General features: G+C 36.9%; 1 protein-coding gene across 1 annotated transcript in view; it reads left to right on the top strand.

Moving 5' to 3' along the window:
- The window catches only part of LOC112980112 (protocadherin Fat 4-like), a 47,238-nt gene that overhangs the window by 12,116 nt on the left and 18,845 nt on the right, over nucleotides 1-16,277 (top strand). Inside the window, exons 9-26 of the mRNA XM_026094754.2 lie at nucleotides 368-458; nucleotides 1,010-1,122; nucleotides 1,406-1,579; nucleotides 2,041-2,169; nucleotides 2,452-2,607; nucleotides 3,302-3,482; nucleotides 4,460-4,593; nucleotides 5,536-6,480; nucleotides 7,518-7,643; nucleotides 7,778-8,035; nucleotides 8,356-8,454; nucleotides 8,557-8,729; nucleotides 9,700-9,848; nucleotides 10,880-11,187; nucleotides 11,682-11,951; nucleotides 13,207-13,344; nucleotides 13,950-14,166; nucleotides 15,202-15,360. Of these exons, the coding sequence (XP_025950539.2) occupies nucleotides 368-458; nucleotides 1,010-1,122; nucleotides 1,406-1,579; nucleotides 2,041-2,169; nucleotides 2,452-2,607; nucleotides 3,302-3,482; nucleotides 4,460-4,593; nucleotides 5,536-6,480; nucleotides 7,518-7,643; nucleotides 7,778-8,035; nucleotides 8,356-8,454; nucleotides 8,557-8,729; nucleotides 9,700-9,848; nucleotides 10,880-11,187; nucleotides 11,682-11,951; nucleotides 13,207-13,344; nucleotides 13,950-14,166; nucleotides 15,202-15,360 (3,820 nt within the window). The remainder of the gene's footprint in view (nucleotides 1-367; nucleotides 459-1,009; nucleotides 1,123-1,405; nucleotides 1,580-2,040; nucleotides 2,170-2,451; nucleotides 2,608-3,301; nucleotides 3,483-4,459; nucleotides 4,594-5,535; nucleotides 6,481-7,517; nucleotides 7,644-7,777; nucleotides 8,036-8,355; nucleotides 8,455-8,556; nucleotides 8,730-9,699; nucleotides 9,849-10,879; nucleotides 11,188-11,681; nucleotides 11,952-13,206; nucleotides 13,345-13,949; nucleotides 14,167-15,201; nucleotides 15,361-16,277) is intronic.

Here is a 16,277-nt window from a genome sequence, read left to right as displayed (position 1 = left end):
TCCTTTTAGAACTTCTAAATTTTTTTTTCTTCTAAGTTGCTGTTTTTATTAGGACTATAGTTTAGACCTGCATATTGTTTTCCAGGAGGGGAATAGAACTGCGATTTTCTATATTCTTAATATTAAGTTCCATCAGTGACTGCTGGCATATAGTTTGGTGTTTCTTAAAGTGAACGTAGTGTATCCATAAAGTATTTTGCTCATCATTTTCCTCTGTAAAGCCAGTGTGGCAGAGAAAACTTTTTTCTGGATCCCAGTGATTAAGCATATATTTCTTCTTTCTTCAGTCAAAATTGTAATTTATTTAATGCATGCATTCAAGTTGATGTGTATATTTTTTAATTAATCAGTTATGTATGTCTTCTAGACTGGTCCTCTGGCTATTCTCCCAGAGAATATATTAGCTAAAGATGGAGACATAGGTATAAATGAAGAAGTATTTTACAGCATCAAACTAGGTAAGAGTCTTTATTTTCTTCCACACACGTTCATTCAAGCTGTTATTTATGATGTCTATATCACTGAAGAAAATTGTAACAAAGTGTAGTGTACAGTCAGACAATGTCCTAGCTGCATACATCTTCACTACACTGCTACTTTGCAAGCTGAATCAGTTTAGTTTCAGTGTCTGTAGAAGCGCCTATTTCAGAAATGTTTAGATATTCTTAACCTCCTCCAAATAAACAATTACTGATTCTAAGTGCAGTAGAGTCAAATTAGTGGTTTCCATTTGATCAATGGATTTCAGTTCGGAACCATCCAGAGAGATTAATTCCATGGGGAGATATTCCCTCTTCTGACAGGGTCACTAAAAGCCCTTGAGATCTTAATTTGAGACCCTTGAAGTATAAGTGAATTTCCTAAGAATCATTTCAAAGGCAAGAAATTTGCAAAAAAACTTATATGGAATGTCTGTTAATTTGTGCTGTTGGTCATCCAAAGGGCAGATCAGATTTACAGTTCTGGTTCATTCTCACTAACCCATTGATTGCGTTTTGTCACTTTTCAGTGAACCCTCTAGCCTACAACAACACTTTTTCAATCGATGCAAACAGTGGAGTACTGAAAGTAAATACTGAAGTCGACAGAGAAGAATGTCCGTATCTTCTTGTTGGCATTAAGGTAGTGATAATTTTGCAGCTCATTGTGTTAATACCAAGTCTGAATTTCATCAACTAATGTCAGAATCTATGTTAGTGTTAATCATATTCATGATATTTTTTGTCATGGTAATGGTAAGGGGCAACTGCTATCAACATTCCATTATGCAGGTTGTTTAAAAACACAGAATAAAGCAAAATTTACTTCAACAAATGTGTGTGGTCATGTCATATCATTATACTAAGATGGAATGGCTCAGTGTTATCAGGATATGTAAATTACAGCTATGAACTCTGTTTTCTAGGCGGCTCAGCAGGACAATGATCTTAAAACAGCTGATGCAGTAGTGCTGGTTACTATTGAAGATGTGAATGACAATTCTCCAGTATTGTCACAATCAAATTACAATGTCTCAATTCTAGAAAACTTTCCAGATGGGATGGAAGTTCTTCAAGTAACAGCTACTGACAAAGATGAGGTAAAATGATAATATCATTATGGTTGCTACAAATATTACAATTCTGAAATACATGATAAAATGCATTTTGGTTTGTATAGGTATAACGAATAGTACTATAGATTTTTTCTTCTGATTACCTCAGTGTCATTAACCAAAACACACTGAATTTCACTTCTTTGAGGAAGAGGATATGGCAGCCAAAGATTAAAGTTTGGCTGTCTTTGAAACTCTTCCAGTTTGCAGAAGGTCCTGAACATGAAAGTGCAGAAGTGCAAAATGGACACAAAGCTCTGAGTGGCCCTCAGCCTGGATTATACATTTCTCCTGTGTCGCTTGCTCTTCTCCCTTTCTATGGAATCAAAATCTTAATTAAACCAGAAGGTTAAATGCTTTCCCACATGAAAATTGAAAAGAAAATAGCCTAAGAGACTAGCTCAGTGACTGCCTTATTTAATAACAAGTATCATTACTGTTTGCAGGGAGGCTTCCAGGGAACATTCATTCTCACTCCAGCTGACAGTCCCTTCCAGCTAAGTGAAGCTGGGATTCTAACTGTGAGGAACTCCACACTGTTAGACAGAGAGAAAATGCCATCTGTTCACCTACAGGTATTAAAAATAAGCCTACTCCTTTCCAAAAGCACACTGAGGTAAACAAGTGATATCTGATCTGTCCTGGAAAGAGGCTGGCCAGATGCTGACTCTCAGTCATATGGATCAGGAGCAACTTACTTGAAGAATCAAATCTAGATTTTCATGTTAGAGCTATCCAGAAGAAAATACTTTTAAAGTGATGTTTTTTACTGAGCTTGTAAAAATATTCCGAGCTTCTTACTGTTTGTACAACATGCATTTGAAAAAAACTGTAATTTTGCTGCATCATTTTTAAAGGTTGCTGCCAGAGATCATTTGCCACCTTATTATGAGGTGCAGTCTGCAATCAATGTATTGTTGCTGGATGAAAACGACAACACCCCCACCTTTACAGGGACACCATATCAACAGGACATTTTCATCAACATGACTGCAGGAATGTCCATTCTTCAGGTACTAGAAGTACTAAGTAAATGTGACATTTTTGTGCAAGTTGAATGTATGCCTGAGTCCTTGCTTAGTCCCTTCAGCTTGTGTAGTCGTTATACAATTGTAAAGATTTTTGAAAGGCTGCTGAAGCATTTAGGTGATTTTTAGATAAACTTTATTTTTATAATATAGAAAACCAGTGAACCAAATAAACCAAGAAACCAAGACAAAAATGGCTTCAGGAGCTTACCTGGAATATATAGAGAACCACTATCAAAACTCCTAGCCAGGCACAGTGAGTTAATGGCCCCTGCTGCAATTTCTTGAATAATCTACCTCCAGTGACTTTAGAATTACTATGAAACAAGCCTTCAGAGGTAAAAACTTGGTGCATCAGAGGACAAACATTCTAACTTAGATTTAACCCAGGAATCATATAGGAAATAGAGAGTCAGTCAGTTAAAGGTATAGTAAAAAATTGCTGTGGCTGTATTTGGCTGGTTTTTATGAAAAATGCCAGGCCTATTATTGCTATATTTTATATACATATGTGTATATATGTATAATATATGTAATTTACTATTAAAAACACACACACACAATTTTTTAATTATCTGCTACCTAAATGATTTTCTCAGCAGACTACAGAGGAGTAAGCAATTCTGCTTTGTTTGATAACAGCACAAGAAACTACAGTAAAATTATTTTTTCTTTCCAGGTTGCTGCTGCTGATCCAGATGATGGTATAAATGGAGAGATAAGGTTTATCTTAGCAGGTGGCAATGAAGATGGATACTTTGAATTGAATACCTCCACAGGACAAATCAGTTTAAAAACAGTGATCTCATTAGGAGTCAACCAACTTAAGAACTTTGTCTTGTGGATTACAGCTACTGATGGTAAGACAAGATTTTAATACAGGTCAACAAAACTATTTCCTTTGTAGTTTTTTTTTAACTTAAAGGAATGCTGTCAAAATAAACAGGCTCCCATATTGCATTTTAAAAATACTATATATGATTATTTGCTCTCATTTGCTGAAAACAAGAAGACTGCTGTCTCATTCATCCAAAGTCATAATTGCATCTCTGATAAAACTCCACTTCCTGCTGATGCTGCTATATCAAATCTAAGTTTTCTAATTTTCCACCTTCCTTTAACTTAATTATTGACTGCTGCTGCACAGGGTAGAATACCGAGATTCAGGCACACCTGTAGGCATTTGTAATTCAGTCATCATGCAGTACTGGAGCAGGGAGTAAAATGAAAGTAAAAATGATGAGCAACTTGGTCTGTGCTTGCACATCCATGAGGGTATGGAAAAACTAAAATGGAGATACCAAAGCCATTTTTAGGATGACCAGCATGAATATTGTTTCCTTTATTGTTGTTTCCTTTAAGAAAGTTTCTTTGCTTTTTTTAAAAGAGCAACAGACAACTCAGTGAACATTCATGATCTGAAAAAGGACAGAGATAAATGTAACCTAGAAAGGGTATTGCATTCCCGGTAGCATGACCACCCAAAATGATTTCAGTGTTCTGATTTTTCCCTATCTAATTTGCTCAGTATGAGCTCTGTGTCTCTCAGTCGAGGCCTTGTGGATAAAATGGGTACTGAGGGAGCATAGTTACAAAAGAGATACACCAGCCCATCCTTTGGCTGTCTGCTGTGCCAAATAGATAGTATGTTCTTCACATTCATTCAGGATATGTGTAACACCCAGCACATGTAATTCTGGTCTTGGTTAGGACCTCTCAGCAGTACCAAAACAGTGGCAATAAGAATAATAAAGTATCAGTACCAGTGGAAAAGTATGATTTTTAGGCAGAAGGTATTTTATGGGTCTGCTGAGAGATTGTTTTCTTTTGCTTGCAGGTGGGATGATTCCAAGAAGTTCATCAGTTCCTGTACACATCTTTGCAGTTGGAGATTCCAGACCTCAGTTTATTCACAAAGTGTATAATGCATCTGTGGAAGAAGAGCTGGCCAGCCCTGTTGAAGTGGGAAGAGTAAGTACAACTTTATTCTATCACCTGTATAGGACATGACAGTTATAAGGAAATCCTGTAAAAAAAGTGCTCTAAATGTTTATATCCCCCAAAGTAGAATGTAGATAACTAGATGTTTTGTTTTCCTTTCTGCATGTTTAGCTTCCCCTACATTGCATACTGATCATACCACTCAGATGAAGCCTATCACCCACTGAGACTTCTCTCTATTGCAGACCTTGAAACAGCATCTGCTACTGTTTAACCTTGAAACAGCATCTGCTACTGTTTAACATAGAAACACAGAACTGCTTGAGAAAGTAAACTTTTATGCTTAGCCCTTTGTTGACTTTGGACATTCCCCAAACCTATAGGAGGCCAAACCCTAGGACAGACAGTATTCGCTTATCTGTTGGTTATAAATCTAAAATTCTGTGACACGATAGCTAGGAAATGGAAACTTACCATTAGAGAACTGTCTAAAAGGTGTGCTCTAAGGTGGCTCTGGAACTTGCTTCCCATTTTGATCCAAAAACGCTCAGGCAAGCTGGCCACCAGAATGCGCTGTGAAAGCTCCTTCTTAAACGCAGTTCTGAAGATAGAGGAAGGTTTGATACCAAAACAGAGAGAGTATAATGGGTTTTAGTGCTTTCATTTATTGGTTGCCTGAGTTAGTTAATTTTTTTCACTTTTTTTGTAAAGAAGGGCAGAACCAAAGGTTGAAGTACAGTCTGTTATTTTTATTATATATTATACACATTTACATTTCTGTATTAGTGATGTTCCAATAAGAGCCGGTCCTCTCAATCTGTGATTTTATGTATATTGTGGCTTAATTCTCACTGCTTTTAAGGAGTAAAATAATGAGTAAAGTGAGTTGGGACATAGTTAAAACTATTATTGTTTTTTTAGGCAGTGGATTATTGGCTTGAATTTGTTTATGATATGTTGTGTCTTACACAGGTAGAATTTGAGTCTTTAGATCCCCATATACCAGTTATATTTAAAGTACTGACAGAATCAGCTACATTTGACATCGATGTCAATGGAATCATCTGGACAAAAACGAAGCTGGACTATGAGTCCCAGAATAATTACACCCTAAATATTTCCTTGTCAGATGGAAACTCTGCCGACTATGCTACTGTGTTTATCAGAGTTACAGATGTCAATGACAACAGTCCTGTGTTTGGTGTAGCCAGCACTACCATTAATATTTTGGAGAATGTGCCAGTTGGAACTACTCTTATCAACGTATCGGCTACTGATGTGGATGAGGGCTTTAATGGATTTGTGGTTTATGCTCTGAAAGGTGGAGAGGGAAAAACAGATATTGACTCATCAGGATTAATTTTGCTGGAAAAGGAACTGGACAGAGAAACACAAGGATTCTATAACTTAACTGTTATTGCCAGTGACCAAGGTCAACCCGTGCTCTCTACAGCTCTCAATTTGACAGTCATCGTTGATGATGTGAATGACAATCCTCCAGTCTTCAATTCAAGTAGCTATGAAGTGAGCGTCTTTGAAGATGAAGTGCTTGGGAGGACGCTACTGACAGTGTCTGCTACGGATTTGGACGTTGGGGCCAACGCTCTGGTGAAGTACAGAATTGTCAGCCAGCACCCTTCAACCTCCTTGCCTATGTTTCTTGTCAATTTGACCACAGGCCAGCTCAGCCTGAGCGAGCAACTGGATTATGAAACTACAAAGCAATTTGAAGTAGAAGTGGAGGCATCAGATGGAGGGCAGCCAAGTCTCAGCGCTACCACACTTGTTGTTCTCCATGTACTAGACATCAATGATAACCCACCAGAATTTAATCAGGCAGCTTATGATGTATCTGTTTTTGAAAACATACAAAAAGGTAGTCCTATCTACACATTCAGTATTACTGACAAGGATGAGGTAGGTACTAAATTAATCTTATCTTGTTTATCAAGATGACATAGTTTCCTCCGTTAACCTAATCTATAAAAAAGCAGAGTAGTAGATGAGCAAAGGAAGATTTTTAAATGCTTGGCAATAAATACATTCTGGGTCACAGAAGCTTGATTCTAGGATGCCAGCAATAAATCCTCTTTTACCTAAGGATTTAAGACTAAACTCCATTTTATTCCCAGTGACCATCTGCAAAATAGTTTCCTGGCTACATCAGAAAAGCTAGAGAAAGAGAAATACGTATGTAGTCCAGGACAGAGAAAGTTGTGTGTTCGTATGCACATGCATATGGGATGAATACATGTATGTCACACCAGACAGATTTTTTTTTTGAGTTTTATATTATTGCTTATTATGTCAAAATGATTAACACTTTTAATACAGCTTAGTAATTCGCTTCTGTCTGAGAATATTTGATAATGTATTTCTGTAATGCAATCAACCTGCCCATCATATCAGTTTACTCAGGGAGAAAGAAATGGTAAAGCTGATATAGTTTCTTTTTCTTTAGTAGAAAATGAAACAATTTCACTCTGCTTTATATAAAGTTGTTTCTTTCTCTCCTTGTCTTATAAAGAAATTTTATATGCAGCCACGGCAGTGGGGAGCTGGAGGAAAAGATTTCTGTTTTGCTATAATATTCATGCTCCTGTCAGTTTTAAAGAAGCATAAAGGCTTGTCCCAGTTCACACTGCACTGAGCTGTGTGTTGCTGCTCTCCACATCATGGGGACTGGTCTCAGAGAGTTTTAGCTAAAGAATAGGTAGGTCCAAAATAGGGGAGCCCACAGAGGCTTCTAACATGCCCCAGGTTTTGTTTGCCTAAGAAGTCCATTATTCCCATAGCTCAGGTTAGAAGGCTTCATTTGTTCAATCTTGCAAAACACTTGTGCTTCAAGAATGAAAAGTCCTATAGAAATGTCACATCTTAATATAGATAAGATTTTTTTTTTAATCTTAAATATTCATCATCTTAATCTTAAATAAATTATGTTTTCTTTTTAGGCCGGCTTTTCTCAGGGACACTTCGTTCATAACAGTACTTTGTTTACTGTGGATATCCCTGGAACGCTTTCATTAAGGAATGACACAGAACTGGACAGGGAGGCTGCATCTGGATTTACTTTACAAGTAAATTTGGGGCAGATCTGCAGCTCTGGCCCATTTCTACTTTATTCCCCCTACCCCTTTTTTGTATCTTCATTAGCTGGTTGAAATGACAATACAGTCAACTAATATTCCATTTCCATTTCTTGCTTTGGCAGGTATGGGCGGTTGATGCTGAACTGAATGGGCTTAATTCAAGCGCCTTGTTCCATATCACAGTCCTGGATGTCAATGATAACAACCCTGAATTTCAGATGCTGCCATACAGTTTTGCAGTCCTGGAGGGAGATTACACATTGGGAGCTCCTGCTGTAGTTGGACATGTAGCTGCTACTGATTTGGATGAGGGAGAGAACGCACGAATTACATATTACTTATCAACTGAGGATGGGGATAATCCATATGACATCCAACAGGTAAAGGTTTGGATATGCTGAAAATGATATCTAGATACTGTTTTTCTCGAAGTTACTTGACAGAATTATTCTCATCAGGTAGAAAGAATAGTCATAACCATTCTAGCACACATGGAGTCAAAAGCAACACTCAGACCCCAGTCTGGAAATGTAGGTCCAGGTCCGAAGGCTAAGCGATATTGCTCAGACATTGCTCTGAATCCGAACTATATTTGTCTAAAGGAGAACAGAGGATTTCAATCCCTCATCTCTTTTGAGAACTCAGTGTACAAGAGTGTTATCAAATTGATCAGTGCACTGAACTGTATTACCTTCTGTAGGATGGAACCATTTTGATTAACGGCTATGTAGACCGAGAAACCAAAGAGAAGTATGAGCTGCTGTTGGTGGTGTCTGATAATGGAGTACCTCAGAGGCAGGTAATAGAGAGGATCACATTATTCTTGTATCAGCATCCTTTTATTCATAAATGTGAGTGTCTGTGCATCTTCTCTCATGTTTTTCTCCTGTCATCCCTCCAGAATTTCACATATGTCAGCATTCAAGTATTAGATGTGAATGATAACCCTCCTCAGTTTATGGAAGCACAATACTCAACCAGTGTACGTGTAGCAACAGCAAAAGAAGGAGTTTCTGTGCTGTCAGTGTCTGCTACTGACCTTGACCTCGGGAACAATTCTGTTATTTCATACAGGTAAATTTCTGTGAGGTTACTAAGTACCTTTTGTTAAAGAAACAGAAGAACATTTTTATTTCTCAGTTGGTCACAAGAAGATAAGACCTATTTGTAGATAGTTTACAAGTGCTGTAATCATTAATCATTTTTAAACTTAGGAAAAAGGAGTGCTCTTTTTACTCAGTGTTTTAGAGCTTATCAAATAATGATTATTCCATAAAAAAGCAAAAGCAATCAAATGGTAAACTTAACAAGAACCAAATGCCAAGACTTGTTTGTAATTCTGAAATTTTGTATAACATGTTGGAGTTTCTGAGTAGGAAGTAGGGTGATCTCAAAGAATGACTATCATTCTGTTCACACATCATTTACTTGCTAGGAGGGGGAGACCAAGAAATACTAATTTTCATAATGGGCTACACATAAAAAGTTAATTGAAGAAGGTTTTGGATGAGACTTATATCATGGAAAATACTGTGGTATCCTGACATTAAAAGTATATAGATTGAGAAGGATAGATGAATGAGTCAGAAAACTGTGAATATTTAAAAATAGTGTATTGAAAGAGATTATTTTAAGCTATGAGATTACATTCTACTTTCAACGTATTATTTGTTCTTGTGAGCAATACAGTTACCTACAGGAGTGTGCAGAATACTAGGAATTAGCAGGACTGCAGTCTTCAAGTGAATGTCACCTGCATTTCTTATATCACTGAACTATAAGCAACTGAGAGTGCAGTACCTGCCTTCTGTGCATGGAAGATCAAACACTTGTGATATAATGGAAACTGAAGGCATTAATGCTGTCTTTTTTCAGGATGGAAGGCATGCTTGGAAATGAAAAGGCTAATATGTTTAGGCTAATGACACAGCAATTAAAATATGTTGCTTAACTGTTGTTTATAAATAGGCAAATACTACCTGTAAGTAGAGAGTACTTCCTATGTCATTAATATAAATGTTATACTGATTTCTCTCTAATACAGTTTCATGAACCATTCTGATGATTTCCGTATAAATAACTATACTGGAGAAATCACTCTCAGCAGTAACTTGGCCCATATTACAGTTGATACAGTCATTACACTGATAGTTATTGCTGCTGACCATGGAGTTCCTCAGCTTACATCTAATGGTTAGTGATGTCTTCTCACCCTTTTTTCCTTCCCATGTAGTATCCAAATGCATTGGCAACTTCCATAGTTGTGTAACCTTTACAAACACTGAAATTTTAAATGAATCCCACCATAGTTAAGTGAAACTGAATTATGGCTAGAATCCCTATTACATTTCAGCAATGATGAACATTTATTTGGTTGGGTTTTTTTCTATTCTTTGGTTTCTTCCCAGCTGATCACATTAACAAAGAATTTGGTTTATTAATCCTGATTAGAAATATGATTTCTATATTTACTGCTGTGGTACTCCTGGTACAAAAAACAGGACTTGGTGGTAGTAGGCACTCTAAAAAGATGTGTTACAATCATATTGGTAAAGTGTGTTCCTCTTTCAATTTTTCTTAATTTTCTTAGAATTAGAACATTTAACCAAATTAGCAAATGGCAAATATCGCTCTGCACAAGTTTCTGCTTTTTCAAAAAATATTCAGTCATATGATATTTTCTATAACCACCCTTTCCATGTAATTTTATGGGTTAGTTTTGATTGCTCATGAGTAGAAGGAACAACTGATGTTCTTAATTTTTTCTAAAAAACAAAAAAAGAGTGGCCCCGATAGAATTTGCATTTATGCAGTTTTATATATATATCCTTTCCCTTTTGTTACAAAGCTATTTAGCTTAAGACTTCACTTGTTTGGATCCCTAGGGAAAAAAAGCTGAGAAGGATGTGAACTGAGAAGTGGAAAGCAATTGCGTATCTTCTTGACTTCAAATTGCTGATCCTTGCTCTCCTATTGATGGAGCAATGTCGCTGTAGTCAGTGAAGTTAGGTTATTCTGTAATGTTAGCTACGTATAAAAGTCATTGTGTTTTATGTGTTACATCTTATTCCTTATCACTATTGATTTTTTGCTTTTAATTCCTCTTTACTACATGCCAGTTTTTGTCAATTTCTATTAGCTCTTTAAAACTTAGAGAAATACAGCATAGGTCATGATTATTTTAGCAGTCATTTCACTATTTTTAATTTGTTTTCTCTCATTAGCCACTGTTACTATCTACTTGCTGGTAAATGACACTGACTTCGGACTGGTTTTCGATAGCTCCAGCTATGAGTTCAGCATTCCAGAAGAGGAGCCTGTCAGGACTGCTGTTGGCACTGTGAAGGCTCTGACTGGAAGTCTAGCCATAAAAGTAGTATACTCTCTGAAAACGCACAGTGACAAGTTCTCTGTTAATGAGCAAGGAGACATTGTGACTCTTGCCAGGCTGGATCGAGAAGAACAAGACCTATACAGCATCCTTGTAGAAGCAGTTGATTCTGTGGTGCCACCCAATACAGCTGTTGCTTTGGTACAGTATATTGCATTTTTAAATATTAAAAAAAGGAGTGTAACTTTAAAATATAAAAACAATACCCAGATACTAGTGTCATCTATTATGCAAGCATGAGTGTTTTGAGTATTTTGAGAGCTTATTGTATTTAATTTCTATTTTTTTCTAAGGGGACAATATCATACATATTGTCAATGTCAAAAATTGTATCACATCCTGAAAGAGTTGCTCTGTGAACAGCCCATAGTCAGAGAAACTGATTAACACTGAAACTGATTCTATGTGTAGTTCTCTCCAATGCATGAAGTAGATGAGCTAAAAAGCCCCAGATTATTAATCCTGCTCATCTCTTCCAGTTAGAATATCATTTGGCTTACTTGTAACAGTGAAGAATAAAAAAAATATGAGACAGAAGTTGTTTTGTATCCCTTTGGAGTTTTTTGTCGTTAGACTTCCATAGACCTAAATAACTGTTTTTATTGCTCAAATGTATGTCTCTTTTTTTAATGCAGGTAACTGTCAGGCTGGATGACATCAATGACAATCCTCCAGTTTTCTCAACATTAATTCAGACTAAACTATCAGTACCTGAGAATGCAGGCGTGCTAGACTTGGGCATATTTTCTGCTACTGATCTGGATATAGGAAATAATGCCCTTATAAGCTATTCTTTGCAAGATGATTTTGCTGGAATGTTCCATATTAATAGTTCCACTGGCAAGCTGACGACACAGCAATCCTTAGACAGAGAAATGATGGACAGCTATGAACTGAAAATAATTGTAAGTTGACAAATTTGATGTAAGTTTTCAAAATTCTCAACAGAGAGAGAGAGAGAGAGAGAGAGAGAAAACTGAACCATCACAAGATAATCCATGTTAGTGAATTCCATTAGAATTCATTCATGTTTTGACTGTTTTTTATGCGTTTTGTACCCAGAGCTTTTTTTCCTCCATGTAGATTGTTATTAGTCAATAAATGACCCATGAACATCAGATCTTACGCATCATAAAGCCACACAACATGTTACTGTGAAACCTGCAAAGAATTTGAGTCTATTTTAGACTGTGCAGCTGCCATACTGCCATATTTCTTTTATTGCTTTGCCAGTCCATATCATTTGTCCCTTTCACTTAGTTCCTTCACTTTTCAAAATGTATGTATTTAGACTGTTTAAAAATAAAGGAAATGAATTTAGATTTCCCTGTTCAAAATGTAAAAGCATAGAGTTTCATCCCACTACATTTATTTTGTAAGCATCTATTTATTCTAGTTGATTCCATTAATTCTATTGCTATTAATCAGTTAAACTGATGTTCGAAACTACAGATAACTGTTCCAGCACTGACCATTTGTACAAATGAACTTCAGGGAGATCTTTACTGCTGACTTAAATTACCTGACTAAATTATTTAACACAGCAAGGAACTTGCAGGAATTATTCAGAACTACAAGGAAGCATATTAAAAATGGAACAGTGTCTTCTGAAAATTTTAGAATTAATAAAAGTAGGCACTTCTTAAGAATAATTAAGAATTGTATATATGGTCCTATAGGCTAGGAGTTTTCCATGGCATATGTTAGTGCAATGTAAACTACACTATGAATTTACTGCATACTAGCTACCCTATACAACTTGCCTTGCAGACATTTCAAGCCTTCAAAATGCAAGGGATTTACTTACTCTTTTAAAGGCCACATCACAAATAGGCATCTTCAGATCATAGTTTTATCTTGATTATTGCCATGTCTGATCACATGGCACATATGATCTGGATCAGGCTTGAGCATTTCATTAATTGATCATGAAATGAGCCAGAGCACATGATACAGCGATGATACCCTCTGCAGAAGAAATGGAACACCAAATCAGGCATAGAGTTACAGCAGTGTAATTGATAACTGGTGATAACTGGTCCAGCAGAAAGTCTTCTGAGACAAAGTTTCCTTTCAGAATTTTTGAAACAAAATTGAACTGGTAAAGTGAATTTGTATCAGTGAAGTGCTCTATTTAATGACAAGTTTTTTTCTTCACAGGCCACTGATTCTGGCAAACCATCACAATCTGCAAGCTTAGTTCTAAGCATCACTGTAGAAGATGTGAATGACAACCCACCAGTGTTCCCCCAGAAATCATACACCGTGACTGTAAAAGAGAATGAACCTCCACATGTGGTATGTGGCATTAAGAATAAATAGCCTACTTTTCTGCAGTTGTTCTCCCTGTGTAAGCTTGGAAGCAGAACTAATCCATGATGACTGTGCAATGGGGTTTATATCTTTTGACTCTGTGGGGTCTGTAAAATCACGCAGTGTGTTAGTTTTATATGACAGTGGTTGCCCATCACACTGACTATTTTTCAAGCTCTCTGTATGTCCATGTCCCTTCCTTTTCTGCCCTTAGCAATGATGCCAGACCACGCAGATCTGGTTTGCAGAGGACCTATAGGCAGCATGTCGTAAAGCTGCTCTATATATTGTGCATGTATCCAGGACTTTCGTGTTCTTAAGATGTCTTGTCCTTCCCCCAGTATATCCATTTCTGGCTCCATATCTGTCTTGCAGATGTGAACTAGTCGTTCATAGGAATCAAAGAAAGAGGCATGACCTAAGATGTCTCCACTACCTGCATCGCTAGATGCTGCGTCAGTATTCTAGCAATGCCATTAATGGCCATATGAGTAATTCCAGCACTAAATACTATATAATTAAATACCAACTTTGTGTGCATATTTTGCCACTCTCTTGGTTCTGCTCCTAACCTTTTTTTTCTCTTTTAGATTTTGAGTGCAACAGCCATGGATGAAGATATAGGGTACAATGCTATTATTCACTACACTATAATTGGAGAGACTTCTTCATTTTATGTCGGAGAACTTTCTGGAAATATTACAACTCTTCAACCGCTGGACTATGAAAGTTGTGCCCAGCATACATTCATTCTGAAAGCGTTCAATCCTGGAGAGCCAGATTTAAGGGACACAGCAAACATTACAGGTAGCTCTAGTTTACTACAGAAAATTTACCTTGGTTTCTCTTAGGGAATATTTCAGCATGTGTAGTTTTAAGGCACAAAGATAGCCTTCAGTAGTGATATAGTCTGCCAAAGTAAATTATTAGAACTGATGATATAATGTTTTAACTATTGCCAGATTAAATTTTTCTCAAAAAAGTTGTGTTTTTTTTCTGTCAAAAATGAAGATTTTTTTCCCACAGACTGACATTACTCACTTCAATGCTTTCACACATTTTTCTATGGCATTTTTAGAGTACCTATTGACATTTTGATTGAAAAAATTTACAAAATCATCATTCAGGTTGTTTTCTGCTGGTCTACTGTAAAGCTACTTATTGGTTGGTGAAAAAAATTGATAATTTTTTTAAAGTTATAAAAATGATGTTAAAATAACACTACCATCTTGGATTTCTTTTGCAAAAAATAGAGCTTTTTTCAAACTCTGTAAAATAGAAAACAACATAAATGATTTTTGTGAAATTGTTATCCTGGTTTTTTTTTTTTTTTTTTTTTTTTGCCAGCCCTAGTTTTGATCAGTTTGACTGGAAGTGTTGATCCCATTACTTTTTGTTCTGTGTCATTATGTTACTGTAGGGCCCTGCTTCACTAACTGTGGGCCGTGACCCTACTGTGCCAGGCCATGTACAAACACAGCACTAACCAATCCTGTCTGTCAGTTCTTGCAATTTAAGCCAAAGACAAGAGATATCAGATTAACACGGGCATAGAAGGGAGCCCAGAGAAACAATACGATGATATTATTCATGACAGATAGTAGTGACAGCATGCTAGCAGTTCAGCCATTGTGAGGAAGCTATTACCAGAGCAGTAAATAATTTAATCTACAAAGGCAGAAGTTTTGAAGCAGGGAAAACAAGGTTGCTATCTGGTTTAAACTGAAAGAGCTTCAACTTAATTCAGAGGAGCTCTGCTGGTTTATATTAGTCGAAGAAATAGCCTGTAACCATTTAGGTGAAACTCATATTTGCACTCAGACATGTACCTTGTTTTCTTAGTTACTGTGGAAGATGTTAATGAAGAAGGACCCATATTTGACAAGCCCTCATATCACCAAATCCTTCCTGACAATTCTACAGCTGGCACACTGGTAGTAGACATCAACGCAAGAGATGAGAACAAAGGTTATGATGAAGACATTTTCTACAGTATTACAGGTACGTTAGAAAAACTCTTGTGAGTGCTTATTACTAGAGTACTTGCAAATCCCATTCAAAATTAATGGAGTCAACCATAGAAGTCCAGTGTTATGAATCATCCATGCACAGAACTGAAATTTAAGGAGAGATTATATTACAGTAGTATTCAAAAACTCCAGTCAGGATGGTGGCTTCCAGTGAGTGAGCACTATAGAAACAGAGTAGGAAATCCTTGTCCTACAGAAGTCCTTGGGAATTTTAGATTTCACTTACAACACTGCCTTGAATTTGGAATCTAACAAAACACAAGATACAGCAGGTATATTTGAATAGGGGAAACCATGAGGCTGAGTATTTCTAAGCTGTAATAGTTACATCAGATAACAGCATCTACAAAGCATATATGGTCTCTATAGCTATCATGCATGAAGGACAGCATAACCTTAAAGCAGACGCCTGGAAGACTCTGCTTAATTGATGCTCTGCTCCTGGCTTCACAATAGGGAGCTTGTAAGCTGTCAGCCCTTGATACAGTTCCTGACATCTCTGTATGAAAGGAAGTACTATTTTATGTGTTTTACTCATGAACAAGAATGAACTGCTTGGGGATGTGATAATTAATGGCAGCCTTGGCTGTAGTGATCCTGAAATAGTGAAGTTCGAGATCTTGAGGAGAGTGAGGAAGGCAAGTAGAAGACTAGTGTAGAGTAGCAGTAGAGCAGTAGCAGAAGAGTGGCTCCTGTGGGAGGCAGCTCTGACGGGCAAAGCTCAAGAGAGTTGGCAGATCTTTAAGGCCAGCATCTGTCAAGCACAACACTGGCCCATCCTGATGCTCAGGAAAGTAAGTAGATGTATTAGGAGACTGACTTGGCTAAACAGAGAATTCTGGACTGAGCTCCAGTGCAAAAGGCAGTATACCAGGGTGGAAGCACAGA

This window comes from Dromaius novaehollandiae, chromosome 3, assembly GCF_036370855.1.
Source record: "Dromaius novaehollandiae isolate bDroNov1 chromosome 3, bDroNov1.hap1, whole genome shotgun sequence".
In the NCBI taxonomy this organism is placed as follows: domain Eukaryota; kingdom Metazoa; phylum Chordata; class Aves; order Casuariiformes; family Dromaiidae; genus Dromaius; species Dromaius novaehollandiae.
This window is presented reverse-complemented; position numbering and strand designations above follow the sequence as displayed.